This window comes from Microtus ochrogaster, chromosome 4 (assembly GCF_000317375.1).
Source record: "Microtus ochrogaster isolate Prairie Vole_2 chromosome 4, MicOch1.0, whole genome shotgun sequence".
In the NCBI taxonomy this organism is placed as follows: domain Eukaryota; kingdom Metazoa; phylum Chordata; class Mammalia; order Rodentia; family Cricetidae; genus Microtus; species Microtus ochrogaster.
This window is the reverse complement of record NC_022011.1, coordinates 14,821,174-14,840,523: the sequence shown is the minus strand read 5'-3', so window position 1 is coordinate 14,840,523 and position 19,350 is coordinate 14,821,174. Positions and strand designations below refer to the sequence as shown.

Genomic DNA, 19,350 nt, shown 5'->3' with positions numbered 1-19,350 from the left:
TGAGCCACCATAGCCTACTCTAAAATGGTCAATTTGTTGTATTGATTTCACCCCAAATGTTTTAAAGAATCTGGATGGGGTGTGGGGTGGGGTGGGAGGGGGAGAAAGAGCCTGTTAGGATGTGAACTCCTATAATCCTCACTCACTGAGACAGAGACTGGAGGATCAACCATGGGGGGAGGGAGGAAAAGAGAGAGGATCAGGTAGCCTGAGTCCTCTAACTCGGCACACTTTCTGGATGGACTGAACCCTGAGCCCCTGAAGCATGGGCGGTAGGGGTGGCTGGGATGAGCACGAGCCCCACCCTGGTCATTTGCCACAGCACAGAGCCCCTACTGATCCCAAGGCTTGAATACCAACCACTCCATCTTCTGACTGACTCCCCACCCCTACCCGATAGGCCTCAGGGCTGGGAAGAATGAAGCCCAACATTCTGGTGCTCGGATTCAAGAAAAATTGGCAGTCGGCTCACCCGGCCACCGTGGAGGACTACATTGGCATCCTGCAGTGAGTGAGCGCGAAGGTGCCCTCGGGGAGCTGTTGCCTCGGGCCCCTGGGGCTCCCTGGGCCTGGGGAAGCAGAGTAGTGGCTGTGTAGACACCCGAGTCACTTGATGAAGGCTGAGGTCTCCCCTGAAGTCAGAGCGGCAACACGAGGAGTCGGGTGGACCAGGTGTGGGACTCCGGGGGAGCAGTGGGGATTAGGGCAAGCTGGAGAAAGCTCTGGACAGTTGTGCCCCTCAGAATGCAGGTCCAGAGTTGCTGGAATACTTAGCTTCCCAGGGTAGCTTGAAGGGTGGTTGTTAGGCAAACATCCTTGAAGTTCTCACAGTTGCCCGGCTCAAGCTGGGAGCTGAGGTGGGGAACTCGGCCCAAGGACAGTGCCCAAGGGTTTCCAGATTGACTCTAAGCCTCAGCCCTCCAGCTCTTTCCTTTGCAGGTGTGAGGAATGCCTATCTGGGTTGCCTTTCCAACGCTATACCACACAGAGGGAGAGTACCATCCAAACACAAGGCTGAGCTGTGAGGCCTTGGAACCTACATCCGGGTCTGCTGCTAACCCACTACGTGACTCAGCTGTCACCCCAACTGCTTGACCCAATTATGACACAGGGTAGAAAATCTGGTCCCCAGGCTCCTTGCTGCTCCAGTGTCCAGATGTGTAACTAAAGGAGTCTAAAGAGGGAGCTTAGCTGGGTGGGCCAGACCCTCGGGGGCCTTGGTAGTGTCGTGTGAGAGAGGCCATTCCTATGGGCACACCTATCCATTGGCTTACAGTCCCGGTCAGATAGTCCTAGTGCTAGCTACTCGGTTCCTTACTGTCTGACACCGGACAGGTTTTCCTGTGTGAAGTGGAGGTTAGAGTCCCCAAGCCCCACTACTGCGGCAGAGAAGTTTACAAAATCAACTGGTGGGAAGGAACAGGTGTGACATGAAGCAGGACCCAGGAGTGTCACAGATGACACTCCAGTTCTGCCTGTATACTACACACACAGGGAAACTGAGGCCCACAGACCAACACTAGACATGGGGAGCCAGGTCACAGGGCCAGCGGCTTGACTCCACATCTCTTTTCCAGCGATGCCTTTGACTTCAACTATGGCGTGTGTGTCCTGAGGATGCGTGAGGGGCTCAACATCTCCGAGGTCATGCAGATGCACAGTGAGTACACACTGCATCCCATCAGCCCCTGTCAAAACCCGACAATTCTTCTGAGCCGTGCGAGGAAGAAAGGGAAGAATTAGCGAGGCCACTGACTTGTAGATAGCCAGTCCTTAATGGTGCTTTGGAGCCCAAGGTTTCTAAACGGAACTGAGGCCCAGAATGGGGAAGTGTCCAGGTCAAGGTCATGCTTCCAGTTAGGCACAGACAGGGAACTAGAACTTCCTGCGCGCAGTGACGCTCAGATAACCACGTGGGTAAAGAGGATCGGAGAGAGAAAAAGGCAAAGAGGAGGCGCCTGCCCACATAGAAACACCACAAGGAAAATACTTAAAGGCCATGGGCACTGGACCATCTCAAGATCTCAAGTCTGTCCTTGGGGCTCTGAATAGGAATGTTTCTGGAAGTTGCCCCTGATATGGAGAGTCTGAATCAGTGATGGTTAGATGTGGGGAAGACCAAGAGAGGTCAGGTCTTCTGGAAGACACACCAGCAGGACTCTGTTCTTTGCAGGCAGGGCATTGTCATCAGTGGCCAAGGACATGCCTGCCCATAGCATCTAGACAGTAAATATTTATGCAGCCACTGTGACAGAGTCAGAAGCCTAGATGTTGTGACTGCTGTAAGCAGGGGACACACAAAGCCCCTACCCACCCAGGGTGCTACCTCTGAGGGCAAAGCAGATGCTTATCATGGTGGATGTGAAAGTGTCCTGAGGAAATGGATGCTGGGTGCTCAGAGGCCTCAGGCCTGCCTGTTGCTGAGGAGAGTGGAGCTGAGGGAAGAGTGGCTGGGGGAGGGGGCACCCTCCACCAGCCAGTGGTCTGTCTTGTGGAGGAGCAAGAGAAAGTCAAAACAGCAGGCCTGGGGGCGGGCAGGGCAGGAGCCAGGGCAAAGGGAAGCAGGCAGCAGCCAGTTACCCTGGACAAGGGCAGAGGAATTTTCTTTAGTGTTAGGGGAGCTCCACGGGGTGAGGACCCCAGCATCCTCAGGCAGAAGCGCCTACCCAGCTGTCCCCGTTTTTGCGGTTAAAAGTGTTTGACCCGCCGGGCGGTGGTGGCACACGCCTTTAATCCCAGCACTCGGGAGGCAGAGGCAGGCGGATCTCTGTGAGTTCGAGACCAGCCTGGTCTACAAGAGCTAGTTCCAGGACAGGCTCCAAAACCACAGAGAAACCCTGTCTCGAAAAACCAAAAAAAAAAAAAAAAAAAAAAGTGTTTGACCCAGTAGAGGAGGGCAGGGGAGTCAGTGGCAGTGGCAGTGGCACTAGGCCATCTCTCTGTGTCTGGCACGGGTCAGCTCCCCCCACTCAGAAGATCGGGGTGCTCTTGGACTGTGGGGTTGCTCGTGTCAGGTCATCTGGGAACTGGGCCAAGAGTAAATGGCTGTCTCTCGTGACAATGGTGTCCTAAAAACTGAGGTCGGGTTGCTGTGGGTTTTGGGTTCCTGTTGAAGATGACCAACCCAGTAATGGCTTTGGGGCTGTGGGCTGAAGTTTCACCCCTTGCAAATTCCCCCCTGCCCAGTCATGTTTAAATGCCATACACAGAGAGGAGTAGCATGCGGTTCCCTTCTTTCAGGGACCTCTGGGGGGAACTGGCAGCAGGTGCAGGGGTACCCTGTCTTTGTGAGGGGGAGAAGAGGAACACAAAAAAGGGCAGGCTCGGTCTGAACAGGGTTGCTGCAGAGAAGGTTGCGTGCTCCCAAACAACAGTTGCCCGCGACCTCAGGGTCCACGAGAACGGAATTGGGAGACTGGAAGAGGCTCACTCTAAGGAGCATGGGAAAGGACATTAGTGGTGTCTGGCCAGGCCTGCAGGATGCCTCGGGCCACTGCACACCCACCTTGGTGACAATGGCCAGCCTACCTCCTTGGGAAAGCTGGCTGTTTTCAGGCAGGTCCTGGCAGTGAGCCTGTGGACTCTGCTCAGACCCGCCCCTTCTTCAGCAGCCCCAGAGGCATTGGTACAGGAAGAGCAGACCAGCACCATCTTCCAGTCGGAGCAAGGCAAGAAGACCATTGACATCTACTGGCTGTTTGATGATGGAGGTCAGGTCCCCTCAGACCTATCCCTGTCCCCTGGGACTCTCTGTCCTCCAGGTCTCTGGGTCTTCTGACCTGCCCTTCAAGGCTGTGCTTGCTGAGGTCTCTGGTGGGACCCAGAAGCCAGCAAAGTGGACAGAGGCCATAGCCTGTCCTGATCTTAGAACACAAATCTCAAACTTTAATGATTCTACCTTTAATAGAGTCAGAAAGAGACCACAGCCCTGCCCTAACTGAATATATGTCATCTGTTTTTGTGGGTTCCACATCAGTCCCGTCCTGCTGTAGATCAAGATACTGAAAGAAAAAAAAAACAGTCTGTATCAATTATATACAAACTAATTTTCCTGGCACCATTTCCTCCACAATAAAACCCAGGAACAATTTTCATGGCACATGCCCTGTGGCGGGTGTGACAGGAAATGACCTAAGGGAAATGCAAGGCCCTGTGTAGGCTCCACACAGATCCCACACCTTACTGGAGAAGGAGTGTGGCCCCTGCAGGTATGTCCTGGAGCCAAGTCCCCTCTGGATATCCAGGAGTAACTGGGTAGCTCACTGACACCTGTGCAGGCTGGGCTGTGTGACTCTGTGCCTGGCAGCAAGTGCTCTTGTGGGCTAGCCCAATGCAGTCTTTCTCTCTGAAAAAAGGAAACTGAGGCACAGAGGAGCATACACTGATCTCACGGTGGCGGGCCTTGACCGGGTGTGGAGAAATGACATGGTCAGATGGCTCGTACACATTGGTCAGCTGTTCAGTTTTCAGGAAATAAGTGAGGATCATCCTGATGGTCACGTGCAACCTCCCCACCCCCACCTCTCATGCCAAGTGCTCAGTGCCGGTTTGCTTGTTTAAAACCACCTCATTGCCTGGGAGCACGGTGTCACATACCTACAATCCAAGCACTAAGGAAGTAGAGGCAGGAGGATCAGGAGTTCAAAGTTGGCCTCAGCTACATAATAATACCTTGTCTCAAAAGGGCCAAATGACTGGGAGACAGAGGCAGGCAGATCTGAGTTCAAGGCCAGCCTGGTCTACAGAGAGTTCCAGGACAGCCAGGGCTACAAAAAAAAAAAAAAAAAAAAAAAGCAAAGAAAAAGCCCAAACTCCTTCATTAGCCAAATAAACCACAGCCCACTGAGCACCAAAGTCAGTTTAGTCTGTGAGTTCCTCCTCAGCTAAGGTCCCAAGGGAGGGTTTTGCTGTGGCAGTCTGGGGTGGAAACAGACAGAGGACTGTGTCCTGAGTCTGTCCCTCTTGCCTCCTGGGATTGTCCCTGCCAGGCCTCACCCTCCTTATCCCCTATCTCCTGCACCGCAAGAGGAGATGGGGCAAATGCAAGATCCGGGTGTTTGTTGGGGGCCAGATCAACAGGATGGACGAAGAGAGAAAGGCGTAAGTGGGGACCATGGGGCTGTACGGGCCTGCCATCTTGACTCCCTGAAGCTGCCTGACTCCCTGTCCCTGTAACCACCTGTGTCCCTGGGTGGCCCTGAGATTGTCCCAAAGCCCAGGCCAGCTCTCTCCAGCCCATAGCAATGGTGCCCGGAACTCAGGCAGGAGCTCTCTCCCTTTCCAAAGTGCTGGCTTCCTGTCTCCCCCCAAGATGACCCAGGTGCCCTGCTGTTCGCTATGATAGGAACAGGTGGTAAGTGCTGGAATCACGAGGCTCTCCGAGGACAGAGTCATGTGAGAGGCAGGATGGAGGTAAGTGAAGCAAGACTACAACCTTTCTTTGTTTTATTTTTCTTTTTAATTTTTTTTTTTTTAGAACCTTTCTGACACAGTCCCCCAAACAGGGATGCAGGTTCCCAGAGAGACATGAGGTAACCTAAGTGACCAGGAGCAGTAGCAAATGATCAGAAAAAAACAAAACAAAACACTAACAACAAAAACCCCACCAAAGCTCTTGGTGAGAAGTGATTTTAATTCCTTCTCAGGTCTCTGGCTGATTTGGCCAGAGATCTTGGTGTAAGGCTAGCTTATTCTTGAACTCATTTGTCCTGTCTTAGCAAACAGAGCAGGCCTGGCTCACTGGCTTGGGAGACCATGCCATCTGGCCAGAATTTGGTGACTCTGAGGCTTTTATATGGGTTTTCATTGTTACCTCTTCCTGGCCACAAATGTTGTTTCTGTTTAATTAGAAGCTAGAATTTGCTTTTGAAGCGTGTCTTTTTAGCCCTTTTTAAATGACTGTCACACACATCTCGAGCCCCTCTGTCTCTTGAGGAAAAGAGGTTTCCTTTTGCTCATAGTCCCGGAGGGTCTGTCTAAGGCCTGCATCTTGTGATGGCCTTCTTACTGGCAGAGAACTGAGGTTATGGTGACATAGGACATTACCAAGATACAGGCAGTGTGTGTGTGTTTCCCTCTTTCTCATGAACCCAACAAAGTGCAGTTCGATCATAAGATGCAACCCCAATGACCGGATCCAGTTCCAATCCTAAGCATGTTCCCAGAGGTTCTGCGGATAAACACCAGAACCTGATTCTGTTTCCATGGTCTCACACACACACATACACACACACACACACACACACACACACACACACACACACACACACCTGATTCTGTTTCCATGGTCACACACACACACACACACACGGATTAAATTTTAACCTGAGTTCGCACTCAGGCAGAAGGTGACTTGCCTGAAATAGACACAGAAGTACATGGAGAGGCGTGGTCCCAGAGGCGTGGTCGCGGAGGTGGAGGTGTCCAGTTGGCAGGAGTTGTAGGGGAGGAGTTGGGCAATGGTGACTTTCCAACAAGGGAAATTAAGATTAAAGGTCAAAAATGAGACCAGGTCGGACAAATCGGGGCAGTTTGCCCCAAGAAAAGAGCCTGCTGCAGGCTCTAGGCCAGGACAGTGCTGCCCTGAGGACAGGACGGGAGGCGGCCCCTGACCCGCATGGCTCCTCCTACCAGGGCTCCACCTTTCTCCTTTCTTCTAGTCACCCTCTGAGTTTGGGAGACCCAGCGGTATTGTCCCTGTCACACCCTTCTCCTCCCCCTACAAGCGGTGAGAACTTTACCAACAAAAGGTCTTTCTTTGGCAAAGCCAAGGGCAGTGGTGAGGACAGCAGCACCTGGCTTTCAGAACGCTTCAAGAGTAAACAGACCAGAAGGCTCTGGGAAGCCTTTGCTTTCTGTCCCAGCTCTGGGTGGCAGCTGGGTAACGTGAGGTTGGCTCAGCTCAGGGTGGTTCCCTCAGGTAACAGCCTGTGGCTCTTACAGCAGTTATATATATATATATATCCCTTCTGTCCCAACTGCCACTTAGTGGGCCTAGGCAATCTGCTGTCTCTATGCCCAGGCCTGGGCCCCTGACGTGTTCCAGGATGAGGCCACCACAGCTCTGCTTTCCAAACCCTACTTCTGGGAATGTGGCACAGCTGGTTATGTCTGCCGAGTGTGTGTGAAGCCCTGAGTGTAATACTCAACACTGCATACGTAGAGAGTGATCGTCAGTGCTGGGGAGGCAGAGGCAGGGGGAGTCAGAAGTTCGAGGTCTCCCTTAGCTATATAGTGAGTTGGAGGCCAGGCTGACCGACAGGAGACTTGGTTTCAAAAAACCAAACCAAGTTGAGCACGCCTTTAATTCCAGCACTTGGGAGGCAGAGACAGGTAAATATCTGGGTTTGAAGCCAACCTGGTCTACATAGCCGGTTCTAGGACAGCCAGGGCTAGCAAAACAACCCTGTCTCAAAAAACAAACCAAACAAACAAAAACAATCCAAACCAACCAACCAAACAAACAAATGAAAAAGGCCTAGTGGACGGAGGGGGCTGGAGAGATGGTTCAGCCATTTATAGTACTTCCTGACTTTGTACAGTACCAAAGTCGGAGTCCCAGTACCCACATGGGCAACTCACACTGCCTATAAGTTTAGCTCCAGGGGATGTGACTTCTTCTGGCCTTCTTGGACATCCTTACACACAAGGCATTACAAACACAGAAACACACACACATACATGTAAATAAAAAATAAATCTTAGAAAAAAATTTTTGTCTCACTCCTAAGTTCAAGAGCCATCAGGGGTCTTGGCACAGGGGCCCCAGCCTGGACCGGTCAGCTCCTACTTCCTAGGATGCTCTGTGCATTCCCAGTCATTTCATCTTCCACCTTTGCTCACTGACTTCCTCCTCCGGTGAGTCCAGCAGGCCTCAGCTCAGCGGGCACATCCCATCCTGGGGGCATCGCCCTAGGCTCTGACCCAGCACTGGGCTGGGGACCCGTAGGTATGTTCTGCAAGATCCTTGGGTGATTCCAATGTGGACGTTGCCCTTTTCCAGCTCCTTGGGCCTATAATACCTTCTTCACCATGTACCAGCCAACTAGATGTGAAGTCTTTCCCAACTGCATAGACCACAGTGGGCTTCTCCTTTAGATGCTGATTTGGTACCATCTAGCATGCAGTTTTCTGGTTTTCTTCCTAGCTCTTGTGTGTTGCTGTCTTTGTCTTCCACCTCTCTTCAGTTTCTCTCTCCATCTTCCACTCGTTTGACCCTCACTTCTGCAAGTGTGATCCCAGATCTAGCAGCATCCCAGACTCTTCCTGACCAGCAGACCCTTAGAAAATCCTGGTCAAATGTTTTTCCACAGTGCTTGCCACTCTCTGACTTTCTCCACGCATGGTTCTCGCTCCCTGGCCGCCTTGCCTCCTGTGCTAGCCACATCTGTTCTGTTCGGCGCTACCCATCGTCAGGTGCGTGAGAAACACCAGAATGGATGGATACTGTCTTTTAAGTTCTGTGTCTCTCTTCCAGGATCATTTCTCTTTTGAGCAAGTTCAGACTGGGATTTCATGAAGTTCACATCCTTCCGGACATCAATCAGAAGCCTCAGGCTGAGCAGTGAGTTCCGTGTGACAGAAAGGCCTGCACGGGCCCTGTAGATTCCTCTGTTTGCTCCTCCCTTCTTCCAGCCCTCTGGCTCCTGTGCTGCTTTTCACACTGTGACTCAGGAAGGACCTTTGCACATTCAACTGTTTCTCCACCCAGCACCTTCTGCCTTGTATACACAGCTGGCTTCAGAAGGACCTATTTCCTTCAGCTAGCAGAGAGGCCTTCCGTACCTGCTATTCCCTATTGGAGGACTCGGGGCTTATCTTCCTCGGATACCTGCTTATTTGTATTTATTTTCCTACTATCACCCAGCTGATCAGAAATTCAATGAGGATGGGGTCCAGTCTTTCTTGTTGACAGTGGGGTAGCCAGCAGTACTGGGGGAGGGACCAGGTCAGTGGAGGACATACAAAAATCTGACGAATGCCAGACCTGTCAAGAGTTGAGGTCACATGTAAGTCATTTAATAAAATGACAGGGTTGGATAGGTCTGGTCTGAGGAGTATGTCCTGTGGGTGATATCCCTACCTTGCGCTCCCTCCAAGTTCCTGTCCCCTGGAGACAAGGCCATGTCACCCAGCCTTACATGTACTTTCTTTCCCAGTACCAAGAGGTTCGAGGACATGATTGCACCCTTCCGCCTGAATGATGGTTTCAAGGATGAAGCCACTGTCGCCGAGATGAGGAGGGACTGTCCCTGGAAGATCTCAGATGAGGAGATTAACAAGAACAGAATTAAGGTGCAAGACAGGGAAGGGACTCACCAGGGCCTGGGGTCCCAGCTGTGTGTCTCTGTCCTGAGCTTTGGATTTCCCACTAGGCCCCACCCTTCTTTCCCTTCCCAAGGCCTGAAATGTCCTTGGGTCACGTGACAGGACTGAGCCATGACATTGTGGAGCCTCATGTTTCTTTGGTGGGGTAGACTGGCCCTCCTGCCATGTAAATGGTGCTGGCCACTGGCGGGTTGGGGTCCTTCTTCCAGATCTGTGTGTACAGCGGGGAGGAGGCTGTTTTGACATTGGCTACAGTGACATTTTTAGGTAGAATGAATACATGGGAGGACCAGGCACCCAGGGGCAGACCTTACTTAGTCTCTCAGTAGTTCAAGTCAGGGGCCCTGAACCGGGGCCATTTGTCACTCTTCCCCAGGTAGGGACATTTGTCAATCATCTAGAGATATTTTGGGGGAAGTCACATCTCAAGGGATGTATGTGGCAGATATTTCATATTACATAGACACCAGGGGAACTGATAAATGTCCTACAACACACAGGGCAGCCCTCACAACAGTGAGACGGTGAGAGTCCCAGACTTGGCTAGCTCACTTGCCTCAAGTTCCTTTCCCTACACTGAGGATCCATCCACTTTTAGGTCCCGGGAGTTGACTTCATTTCTGAGGGACTTGAGACGGCCATAGGTTAAGGTGTGTCCCCCAGCCAGCACCCCACACCTGGGGACTTTGGAGATGTTCCCAGCCTGGAATCAGCTGGCTCTTTACAAAGTACCGAACAAGCAAAGTGTCTAAAGAAAGCCTTCTCAAAGTCCGCCACGGGGAGCCTGCCCCTGCTCCAAATAGTTTCCCAGTGGGTCTTCTGTGTGCCCAGCACTGAGCCAAGAGTTAGCTCATCTGATCTTATCCATATCCCCTGAGGAGGAGAAGATCATACCTATTTCAAAGAGTGGCACTCTGAAGCTCAGGGAGGCTCTCCTGGGGCTGAGGAGTCAGGAATTGTCTAGGGGCATAATTCTACCTCCAGGCAAGCTGGGGGTGTTGTGCTGTTGAGGAGGTAGGAAGTGACCTTGATTTCCTTGGCCCCAGTCCCTTCGGCAGGTGAGGCTGAATGAGATTCTGCTGGATTACTCTCGGGATGCTGCGCTGATCCTCCTGTAAGTCACGTCTGGCTTCCCTGTTGGGATGTGGGCTGCAGCTTCAGATTCAGCTTGGTGGGTGCTCAGAAAACATGGCCAGTCCGATGAGTGTCAGCTGGCAGGTCACAGGTCTCACGTGTCCCAGGCAGTGTCGATCTTCCTTGCTGTCCCTTGTTTACTCTTTTTCATGCCAAATAGGCTTGGCAAACGGAGGCAGCTCCTCCCAGAAGCCAGTGTGTCTCCTAGTTTGGAAATTGCTCTCGTTGGCTATTTGCCATTCCTCAATGATTTGAGTGTCCTTTCTGGACAGCAGGAGCAGAGGCCGCTCCAGCAGCACTGCTCCCCCTGAACCCACACGCAGTCCATGTTGCCCTCCAATGTTAGCCAGGGAAGAGCCGGTAAACGGGGACAGTGGCAAGGGGGGGCCTCCATGTGACTCTCATCTCTCCAAGGCCATGGCCAGCAAAGACATCCGCACCTGTAGCTTAGGATAATGTGGATTTTATTAAGGCTTTTCCTATGCTTGCTAGAACACCAAGTCATCTCTCTGCTCAGATGGGACCTGTCATTTGCAGGGGCTTCTACCACACAAGAGCATAAAGCCCCTAGCCTAGCATATGAAACTTGCTTTGAAATGTAGATGGAACTCAGACCAGGGATCCTTCTACCTCTGCCTCTCTGGTAGTCAGCAACAATGAACATGTCAAGAGGTGGCCTTCTTTTCAAGGAATGTTCTGATATGAGCCACATGGGATCTTATTCTTACTACCCGCAGGAGTGTCAAGGAGGAAGGCCAGTGTCAGTCTTCCTTGATAACGAGACGGCTATTGTTATGGACAGGTGATGGGCACATGCGCTCTCAGCAGCATCCTTCTCGGTGTGCATGAGTCTAAACATCCTGGCAGACCTGGCAAGTGTTATCTGCTCTGGAGAGCGAGCCCATATCTGCTGATGTGAACAGTAGAGTCGCGTCTCTATTGCTGTGATAAACACCACGACCAAAAGCAAGTTGAGGGGGAACATGTGTATTTCAAACCTACAGCTTATAGGCTGTCATCCAGGGAGGTCAAGACAGGAACTCAAAGCAGGAACCTAGAGGCAGGAGCTGAAGCAGAGGCCATGGAGGAGTGCTGCTTACTGGCTTGCTCTTCACGGCTTGCTCACTCTCCTTTCTTACAGCACCCTCCTTACAGCACGGGGATGGTACTGCTCACGAGGCCTAGGTACTCCCATATCAATTATTAATCAAGAAAACACTTCACAGGCCATGAACATATGAAACATGTCACTGCTGAGGTCATTTTCTCAGTTGCGCTGATCTCAAAAAACTGACTCTACTTTGTGTCAAGTTGACCAAAAACTAACCAGGACAAGCAGTAAGGGTGTGGCAAGGATTGTTTACCTACTGCAGAGAGGCCTCAAACTCAGCACCATATTGGGTTTAGAATGCCTGAGACTCAAGAATGGTTCCCAACTTGGTTGCCCCCTAGATTTCATAGGTCATATCTATAGCTGACAATGGATTCACAAGAAGAGACTGTACCAAGGAGTTCCTTAGGGTGACAAGAGTAAATGGGGTCTCTACTTCAGTGAGAAGTACTTCCTTTTCAGGAGACACCAGCGTTGTTCCCCTTGGCCATGTAAGTGCCCCTTTGAGAAGCTCAATATGGCAAACAGGGAAAGACCTAAAATGCCAAGGCCTTCTGGCAGATAAACAAGAAGGTGGCAGGTGAAAGCTGAGGACAAACCCCGTGGGATCATGATAAGCGTGGCATCAGAACCCCGCTTCTGGAGGGTCTGGCCCTTCAGTCTTGTCTGAAGGCCTGTAGGGTCAGATGGCACCAGCCAGTTAGTTACTCAGTGTGGAAAGCAATGGTGTTTTATTTCTACCACAGGGTTTGGTCAGCAGCTAACAGAGCGATGGGAAATCTGCCAGAGTATGACCCAGGCAAGGCTGTGGGGACAGAGGGTGTGTCTCTCGGACAGTACTCCAGCTGTAGTTCCAGACACTCACTGAACCAAGGTTTAGGAATCATGTCTTTAGTTCACTCAGAACTGTAACCAAATACCACAGTCCAGGTCCCTTACAAACAACAGGAGTTCATTTCTTATAGTTCCGGAGGATGGGAGGGCTACCAAAGTGCTAGCAAATTTGGTATTTGGTAAGGCCAGCTTCTGGTCCTAGACTCACATGTCACTGGGTCTGCACGTGGTCGGAACTATCTAGAGCCGTTTTGTAAAGTGGGTGCTAACCTCTTGGCCTGATCACCTCCCTAAACCCCTAGCTCCTAAACCTCTTGCCCAGCACCCTCTAAGGGGTTGGATTTTAGTTGGTTTCTGTCTACTCAGATCACAGCAAATGGCTTGCTGACTTTGTTCCTGCGAGTCACTTCTTATGTGTCCGAGGACAGAAAGACATTCAGAGTCCCTAGTGATTCGTGCTGTTCTGTGTAGAGTGGTGGCCAAGATCTCAGACAGTTAGCACCAAGGCACAGAGATCGGACTTCAAGAAGTTGCCAGTCCATCCCTGGGTCACCCCAGAGGACACTAGGGCTGCACAAGCTTTTCCTCAAGGACTGGCTCCCCGTATTCAGCTCTCAGCTAGCCAGTGAGTGGGGTCCCACACAGGAAGTTACCAAGTTAAACTCTTCCTTGAAACGCCCTTCTGTGTGGCTTACAACATTGAAAAGGGGTCAAGACTGAGACAGGACACCAAGGCCTTAAGCTAAGTGCGTGCCCTCTGAGCATAGGACCCTGTGTGACTATACTTCTGTGGTCTGGTGACACCCATTGTGTCTGAGCACCTCCCAGGGCCTGCAGGAGATCATGTTTTCCTGCTGAGAAAGTGCTGAGGAAAGGGGCTTGCTTCATCACCAACACCTCTCAGAGAAGGTTCCCTAGGCAGTGTTGGGCCCAGGGTGTGGCTTGAGCCAGAGGGCAAGGCAGTGGAGGTGGCTTTATCCCGGGCTCCAAGACGTCTAACCAGGTGGGGGCCTGGGGTGTGACCTCTCCTGGGTGCAGGTGGGGGGCCTGGAGTGTGACCTCTCCTGGGTGCAGGTGGGGGACCTGGGGTGTGGCTTCTCCTGGGTGCACGGGTGGGAGACACTACAGCTTCCCTATTGCAGTCTCTTCAAAGAAGCAAGCTTGCAATTATGACCCGCTGTTAACTCAATGTGTAACCTTGGTGTCTCTCTAGCCTTGGTTTCCCTAATGACCTCTGAAGCAGGGTTTAGGATTCTTTTTCACCAGGTTGTGACCCCACGTTTATTTGCTATTAAAATGAATCTAACTGGGCGGTGGTAGCACATGCTTCTGATCCCAGCACTCTGGAGGCAGAGGCAGGCAGATCTCTGTTAGTTTGGGGCTAGCCTGGTCTACAGAGTGAGTTCCAGGACAGTCAGGACTGTTTCACGGAGAAACTCTGTCTCAAAACCCGCCTCACCCCACCCCCCAACAAAAGATTGCAAAATGAACCTATCTCTCGGGGGCCCCATGATGAGAAATTTTCCTGAGTAGCACCTCTTCTTCCCTTTCCTTTCTACCCCCAAACTTCAGGAGAAGTCAAACTCTCTCCAGCTAGGTTTGGCATCCAGGATTAGCCGAGAGCAGCAACAGTGTGTCCAGTCACCCTGGATTTGATGCCTGCACAAACCCCACCCTAGCCAGCAACTGCAGCTGTCACCCCACAGGGCCCCAGTTCTTGGGCCAACTCCTTGGGGAGCACAGAAAAGCTGTGTGTGGGTGTGTGAGTGTGAGTGTCACAACCCTCCAAGCTGGTGACCAGCCTGGATTTCTCAAGGTGTAGTTGAGGTCAGGTAGACCTCATGAGACCTGGGAACCCTAGAAATTCCAATTGTACAGTCTCTCCCAGAAGGGGGCTGAGAAGGAGCTCAGGACCCCTGTCACCAGATATTCAAAGGACAACAAGCAAGCAATGTCCCTCTCTGGGACCAGGTGCCCTGGCCATCTAATCTAGCACTGGTTGGAGGCAGAACCTGGCTGTCTGCTCGTCACGTCAGTGGCTTATGTGACAAAGCACCCCCACAGCTCCGCCTGCGCGTGTGAGTATAGCTACACCGGCACAGGCATTGGCCGGCACAGTCACCAGTCCCACAGCCTCCGGCTGGGTCAAGAGCCTGTTCCTGTGGCTCTGCTCATGGCTTTCACTTCTGACTCTAGCGCTGACCCAACATTGCCCTGCAATTTTGAACAGAAGTTGTTTTGTTCCCAGTTTTGCTCTAAAGATAAGCGGTTTCGGGAGAGCATATCCTGTTGGCGAGAGCCAGCGTGTCATGCCGGTGCTGGAGTGAGTTAAAGGTGCTGTCCCTGGGACAGGGCCACAGGCTCCACTGAGGGAGGGAACTTCTTGCCTACTGTAGGAACTACGAGTGTTTCCTGGCTCTCAACTGGCAGGCCCCTGTGCCCTGTGGCCTTTTAAGCAGGTGAATTATTAGGTTCCCAAAAATAATAATAATAGAGCCTTTCCCAGATGGCAGTGTCTTCGGCCTCAGGAGTGCCTGTGACACCTAAACTTGGCCTTTCTTCTCGTCTATGCCTTTTCCATGGACGATCTATCACAAACGCTCTCGGGTGAAGACGACAGCCGCTTTATGGGACAGATGATGTGCTTGCCCCTTCCCCGCTCCTCAGGACCTCGCTTTTTAAAATAGGGCAGAGCTTGTCCTGCTATTTTTCTGGCCCTGAATTTTAGTTCATGGTCACAGGCTCTTAGTGGGCATGCAAGGTTGTAGCAAGCAGGCGCAGCTGGTAGAAAGATCTCTAGGGACTTGGCTGAAGGCCCATCTCTACCACCTGCACCCTGTGTGTGCCCACAGACAGCCTACAAGCGGAGTACCTGTCACTTTAGAGAACTCTGAGGCTCGGGCCAGTCGGGCACTTTGCCAAAGCCACGTGGCTGAGGACACGGCAAAGCCAACGCTCAAGCAGCTTTTAGGGGGTCAGATTCTGAACTCTGAACCCCAGTCCAGTGCAAATTTGCCTGACTGGCTGCTCCAGCTGGCCGGGGGTACTGCCAAGGCCCTGTCCACTGGCGGGCTATGCTAAAGCTCGGGTGAAATCGTGCCTGTGGAGGGGCTGTCAGATTGCCAAGTCCCATGTAAACACTGGTGTCCGAGCTTCATGCACTACAGCTGGTTCTGTGGGATCCTGTATTTCCCAGAAGCTGAACCGGAGGCGCTGGGACTTAGTCCCAGCATATCTTTAGAATCGTTAAGATGGTAGAATAGTCACTTTCTGGTGTAAACAGCCAAACACAACTGCACAGCTTTCTAGGACATCTTGTTATTTGCACGGTGTTGTGCAATCAGGGGTCCTGCGAGGCTGTGTTAGGGTTGCCCTGACAACCTCCATGGTTCAGGGGGTGGGGCCAGGATGTGCAGCCACGGCCCATGAACACATCATGCTGTGGCTCTGGGAAGGTGTGTAGCTGGAAAGGCCAGCCTGGCGTGGTGCTCGGGACCCGGTGGGCTGGCCTCTGTCAATCGGCAACACCCTGCTGAACCTGGCTGTCTCAGGGAGATTCCAGACACAGAGGGAAGAGGTCAGGTGGACCCAGCCTGCAGGTGGACGAGCACACCTTCCAGCGGGGGAGACAGACAGCAAAGAAACACCACTAGCGATACCTTTAAGATCGTGAAGGGCTATGAAAGCAGTCAAATGGGGGATTGGCTGGAAAGGCGTGGTCAGTCAGAGGAGCTGCCCTCAAGCAGAAACCTGGATGATTCAAGGGAGCTACCCAGAGCTGGGCACGTTGACATGTTTACCAAGTGTCGAGAGCGTCCAGTGCAAAGGTCCTAAGGCAGGAGCAAGCTTGGTGCTTATCACTGTGTCTGAGGTTGGAAGGGCTGGAGGGGACTGGATGGGTCATAGGGAACGCTTAGGAATGCTTTGTGGCTCCAGGTATTCTGAGGGCCTCAGTGAAGGACAGCAGGGGGCCTTAACGTGAGTGGGAAGGAACAATGAATGAGCAGCAAGCTGATGAACCCTTCAGAAAACAAGCCCTGGGCTGGGCTGTGTGGGGAAGCCCTGGGTAATTCCTCTGTTGCCACCCTTCCTCCTACAGCACCTTGCCCATCGGAAGGAAGGGGAAGTGCCCCAGTTCGCTGTACATGGCCTGGCTGGAGACCCTGTCCCAGGACCTCAGACCTCCTGTCGTCCTTATCCGAGGCAACCAGGAAAACGTGCTCACCTTTTACTGCCAGTGACCGAAGCTGAGGGTGTGGATGGAGTCAGAACTCTCCAGCTAGAGACAAGCTAGCTCCGTGTTCTGCTTCCTTCGGGGTCCTCACATCTGCTGGTCCCTCTGTAGAAGATGCTGCGTTTCCAAACTGGCTGAGCCCTGACAGACACACCTACTGGGCCTTGAAGCTGTGTGGAAGTCTATAGAAGATTCTCTCTCTTTTTAAAAAGCTTTTTCTTGCTGACCAAGTAGTGAATTGCTGTCTTTGATTTGTATGCAAATTGAGTCCCAGCACTGGGTTTGGCAGTCTCTCCAGACTACCCAGTGTCCCCAAACCTGTCTTCTTCCCTGAGGACCTGTGCAGAGCTCCAGGGACCAAGGGTCCTGTGCACAAAGCCTGCACAGAAATGTGCATTTCTTCAGCCCTCACTCTGATGCCTTTCACTGATAGCGCCTAGATGTTCTCACTGGTTATTTAACCCCGGGTCATTAAGGTTCTTTGATTATACATTCCATGGTTTTCCTGGAGACTCGCAACAACTGTCCCAAAGCATCGCAAAGCAGTATTCTCACTCTAGGGGGCGCCCTCCAGTATTCTGCCCCAATCTTTCTTCCCTCTGACAGTCTCAGGTAGTCCAGGCTGGCCTTGAACTTGCTCCCACAACCGAGAAAAGATTCAAACTTCTGATCCTCCTGCCACTACTCCAGAGTGCTGGGATTCCAGGCACATGCCTGGAGCTTTATGTGGTGTTAGGGACCAAACCTACGGATACCAGGCAAGTACTCTACCAACTATGCTGCCCCACCCGGTCTCTATTCTGCTTCTTTTAAAGGTTGGTTGCAATCTACAAGATGATTTTCGTACCCACTAAATGGGCAGCGATCAAGGACTTGAAAATGGGTTTAATTTCCACAGGTTGTGCGTAGGACCTGTGCTGGATAGTTTCTCTGTTGTTTGGGGTTTTGCTTTGTCAACTTGACACAAGCTAGGGTCATCTAAGAAGAAACTGCAATTGACAAAAGGCCTCCCTCTGCTTGGCCTTGAAGCAACTGATGTGGCAGGGCCTAGCTCTCCCTGTTGCCTTGCCACCGCTGAGGACCTGGGTTGTAAAAGAAAGCAAGACAAGCAAGCCATGGGGAGCAAGTCAAATGTTCCTCCATGGCATCTGCCTTAGTTCCTGCCCTAATTTCACTTCACGATGAACTGTAAGATAAAATAAACCCTTTTCTCCCTAAGTTGCTTTTGGCCATGGTGTTTATCACAGCAGTAGAGACCCTGACTGAGCCTGGATGGTGCATATGTCTTTGTCCGGGTGGCAGGAGTTGAAAAAGACAGAGAAGGAACCTGGCAAAAGACTGTTGCACTGTGGGAGTGGCAAGGTGGGGAGCACAGATTCTAAAAGGGGAAGCAGAGGGGACATAGAGATGATAAGATGAGGAAGAAAGATAGAAAGAGATGGTACCCAGCCCAGAGCTGGAGGGGTCCACCCGCCCAGAGCTGGAGGGGTCCACCCGCCCAGAGCCGGTGGGGTCCACCACCCAGAGCCAGAGGGATCCACAACCCAGATGAGAGAGAGAGGAGGTTGTCAAGGTGAGGTAGGGTAATGGTGGGAGCTTACACTTAGCTCCATGGAGTGTGCAGCAGCTGCTGCAGGCTGGGTCCCGAAGAACAGTGGTCGCAGCTGTGGTCTAAGAGTGGAACAAACATGAACATGTTGAGAGCAGGGCACAGGAGCACGTGTTGAGACACCAAGTACAAAATGCAGTGGGCTTTGAGCTCTTGCCAGGCAGAGGCAGAAAGTCGAGTTGTCTGGTGCTGTGGCTGGGTCTGCTCCTCTAAAACCGAGGAAGGCCCCAGGGTAGAACCATCCTCAGGTTTGGCTATTTTCCTCCAAGGTCACTCGAGGTCATTTGGTCACAAAAGCTAACCCCTTCTTGAGGTTTTCTCATTCAAAACCAAGGACTTCAGTCTGAGGCTCTCACAAACCCCCACTGTTCTCAGGTTAGCACTGTTGTCAGGGGCTTGCTGAGCAAGGTGGGGGCTTCAGGGCTTAGCGGTGTCACTGTCCTTCTGTCTATGGACCCTACACCAATTTCCAGCTCAATAGAAAGCCCTGCACCACTAGGCCATGTTGGCTTTTCTAGAACTACATGATAAACAAGTTTCTGACGAATGGTGTCCCCCTTCAGACACCAAGGAGTCCTTGGCATGAGATTACAGAATGTTTTGGCTTTGGGTACTTAAAAACAAAACAAAACAAAAGACTTCAAAATGTTAAGTATGTGTGTGCTGGTTAGTCACGTGTCAACTTGACACAAGGTAGAGCCATCTGAAAGGAGGAGCCTCAGCTGAGAAAATGCCTCCAAAAGATCCTGCTGCAGGGCATTTTCTTAATTAGGGGTGGATAGGGGAGGGCTCACCTTGTTGTGGGAGGTGCCATCCCTGGGTTGGTGGTCCTGGGTTCTATAAGAAAGCAGGTTGAGCAAGCCAGTAAGCAGCATGCCTCCGTGGTCTCTGCATCAGCTCCTGCCTCCAGGTTGTTGTCCTGTGTGGTTCCTGTTCTGACTTCCTTCAGAGATGGACTACAATATGGAAATATAAGCCAAACGAAGCCTTTGTTATTCTGCTGACCTTTCCTGTCACCTGGGTACCCGGTCCCATTAAGAGACAAGCTCCACTCACCCCCAGTCTCCCCCTACCTTCCCGCCCCCTACCTTCCCGCCCCCT

General features: G+C 52.0%; 1 protein-coding gene across 5 annotated transcripts in view; it reads left to right on the top strand.

Annotated features, from left to right (window-relative positions):
* Slc12a3 (solute carrier family 12 member 3) overlaps positions 1 to 17,825 on the top strand; it is a 34,611-nt gene extending 16,786 nt beyond the window's left edge. For 2 of the 5 annotated variants that reach the window (XM_005345607.3, XM_005345606.3), the window contains exons 18-27: positions 401 to 507; positions 1,578 to 1,690; positions 2,876 to 2,943; positions 3,317 to 3,326; positions 3,612 to 3,710; positions 4,989 to 5,100; positions 8,477 to 8,563; positions 9,159 to 9,294; positions 10,374 to 10,441; positions 16,506 to 17,825. In XM_005345607.3, the coding sequence (XP_005345664.1) occupies positions 401 to 507; positions 1,578 to 1,690; positions 2,876 to 2,943; positions 3,317 to 3,326; positions 3,612 to 3,710; positions 4,989 to 5,100; positions 8,477 to 8,563; positions 9,159 to 9,294; positions 10,374 to 10,441; positions 16,506 to 16,647 (942 nt within the window). In that variant the 3' untranslated portion in view covers positions 16,648 to 17,825. Of the gene's footprint in view, positions 1 to 400; positions 508 to 1,577; positions 1,691 to 2,875; positions 2,944 to 3,316; positions 3,327 to 3,608; positions 3,711 to 4,988; positions 5,101 to 8,476; positions 8,564 to 9,158; positions 9,295 to 10,373; positions 10,442 to 16,505 lie in introns of all 5 variants that reach the window. The other 3 variants (XM_005345610.3, XM_005345609.3, XM_005345608.3) reach the window with 2 other exon arrangements.
* The last annotated feature ends 1,525 nt before the right edge of the window (positions 17,826 to 19,350 follow it).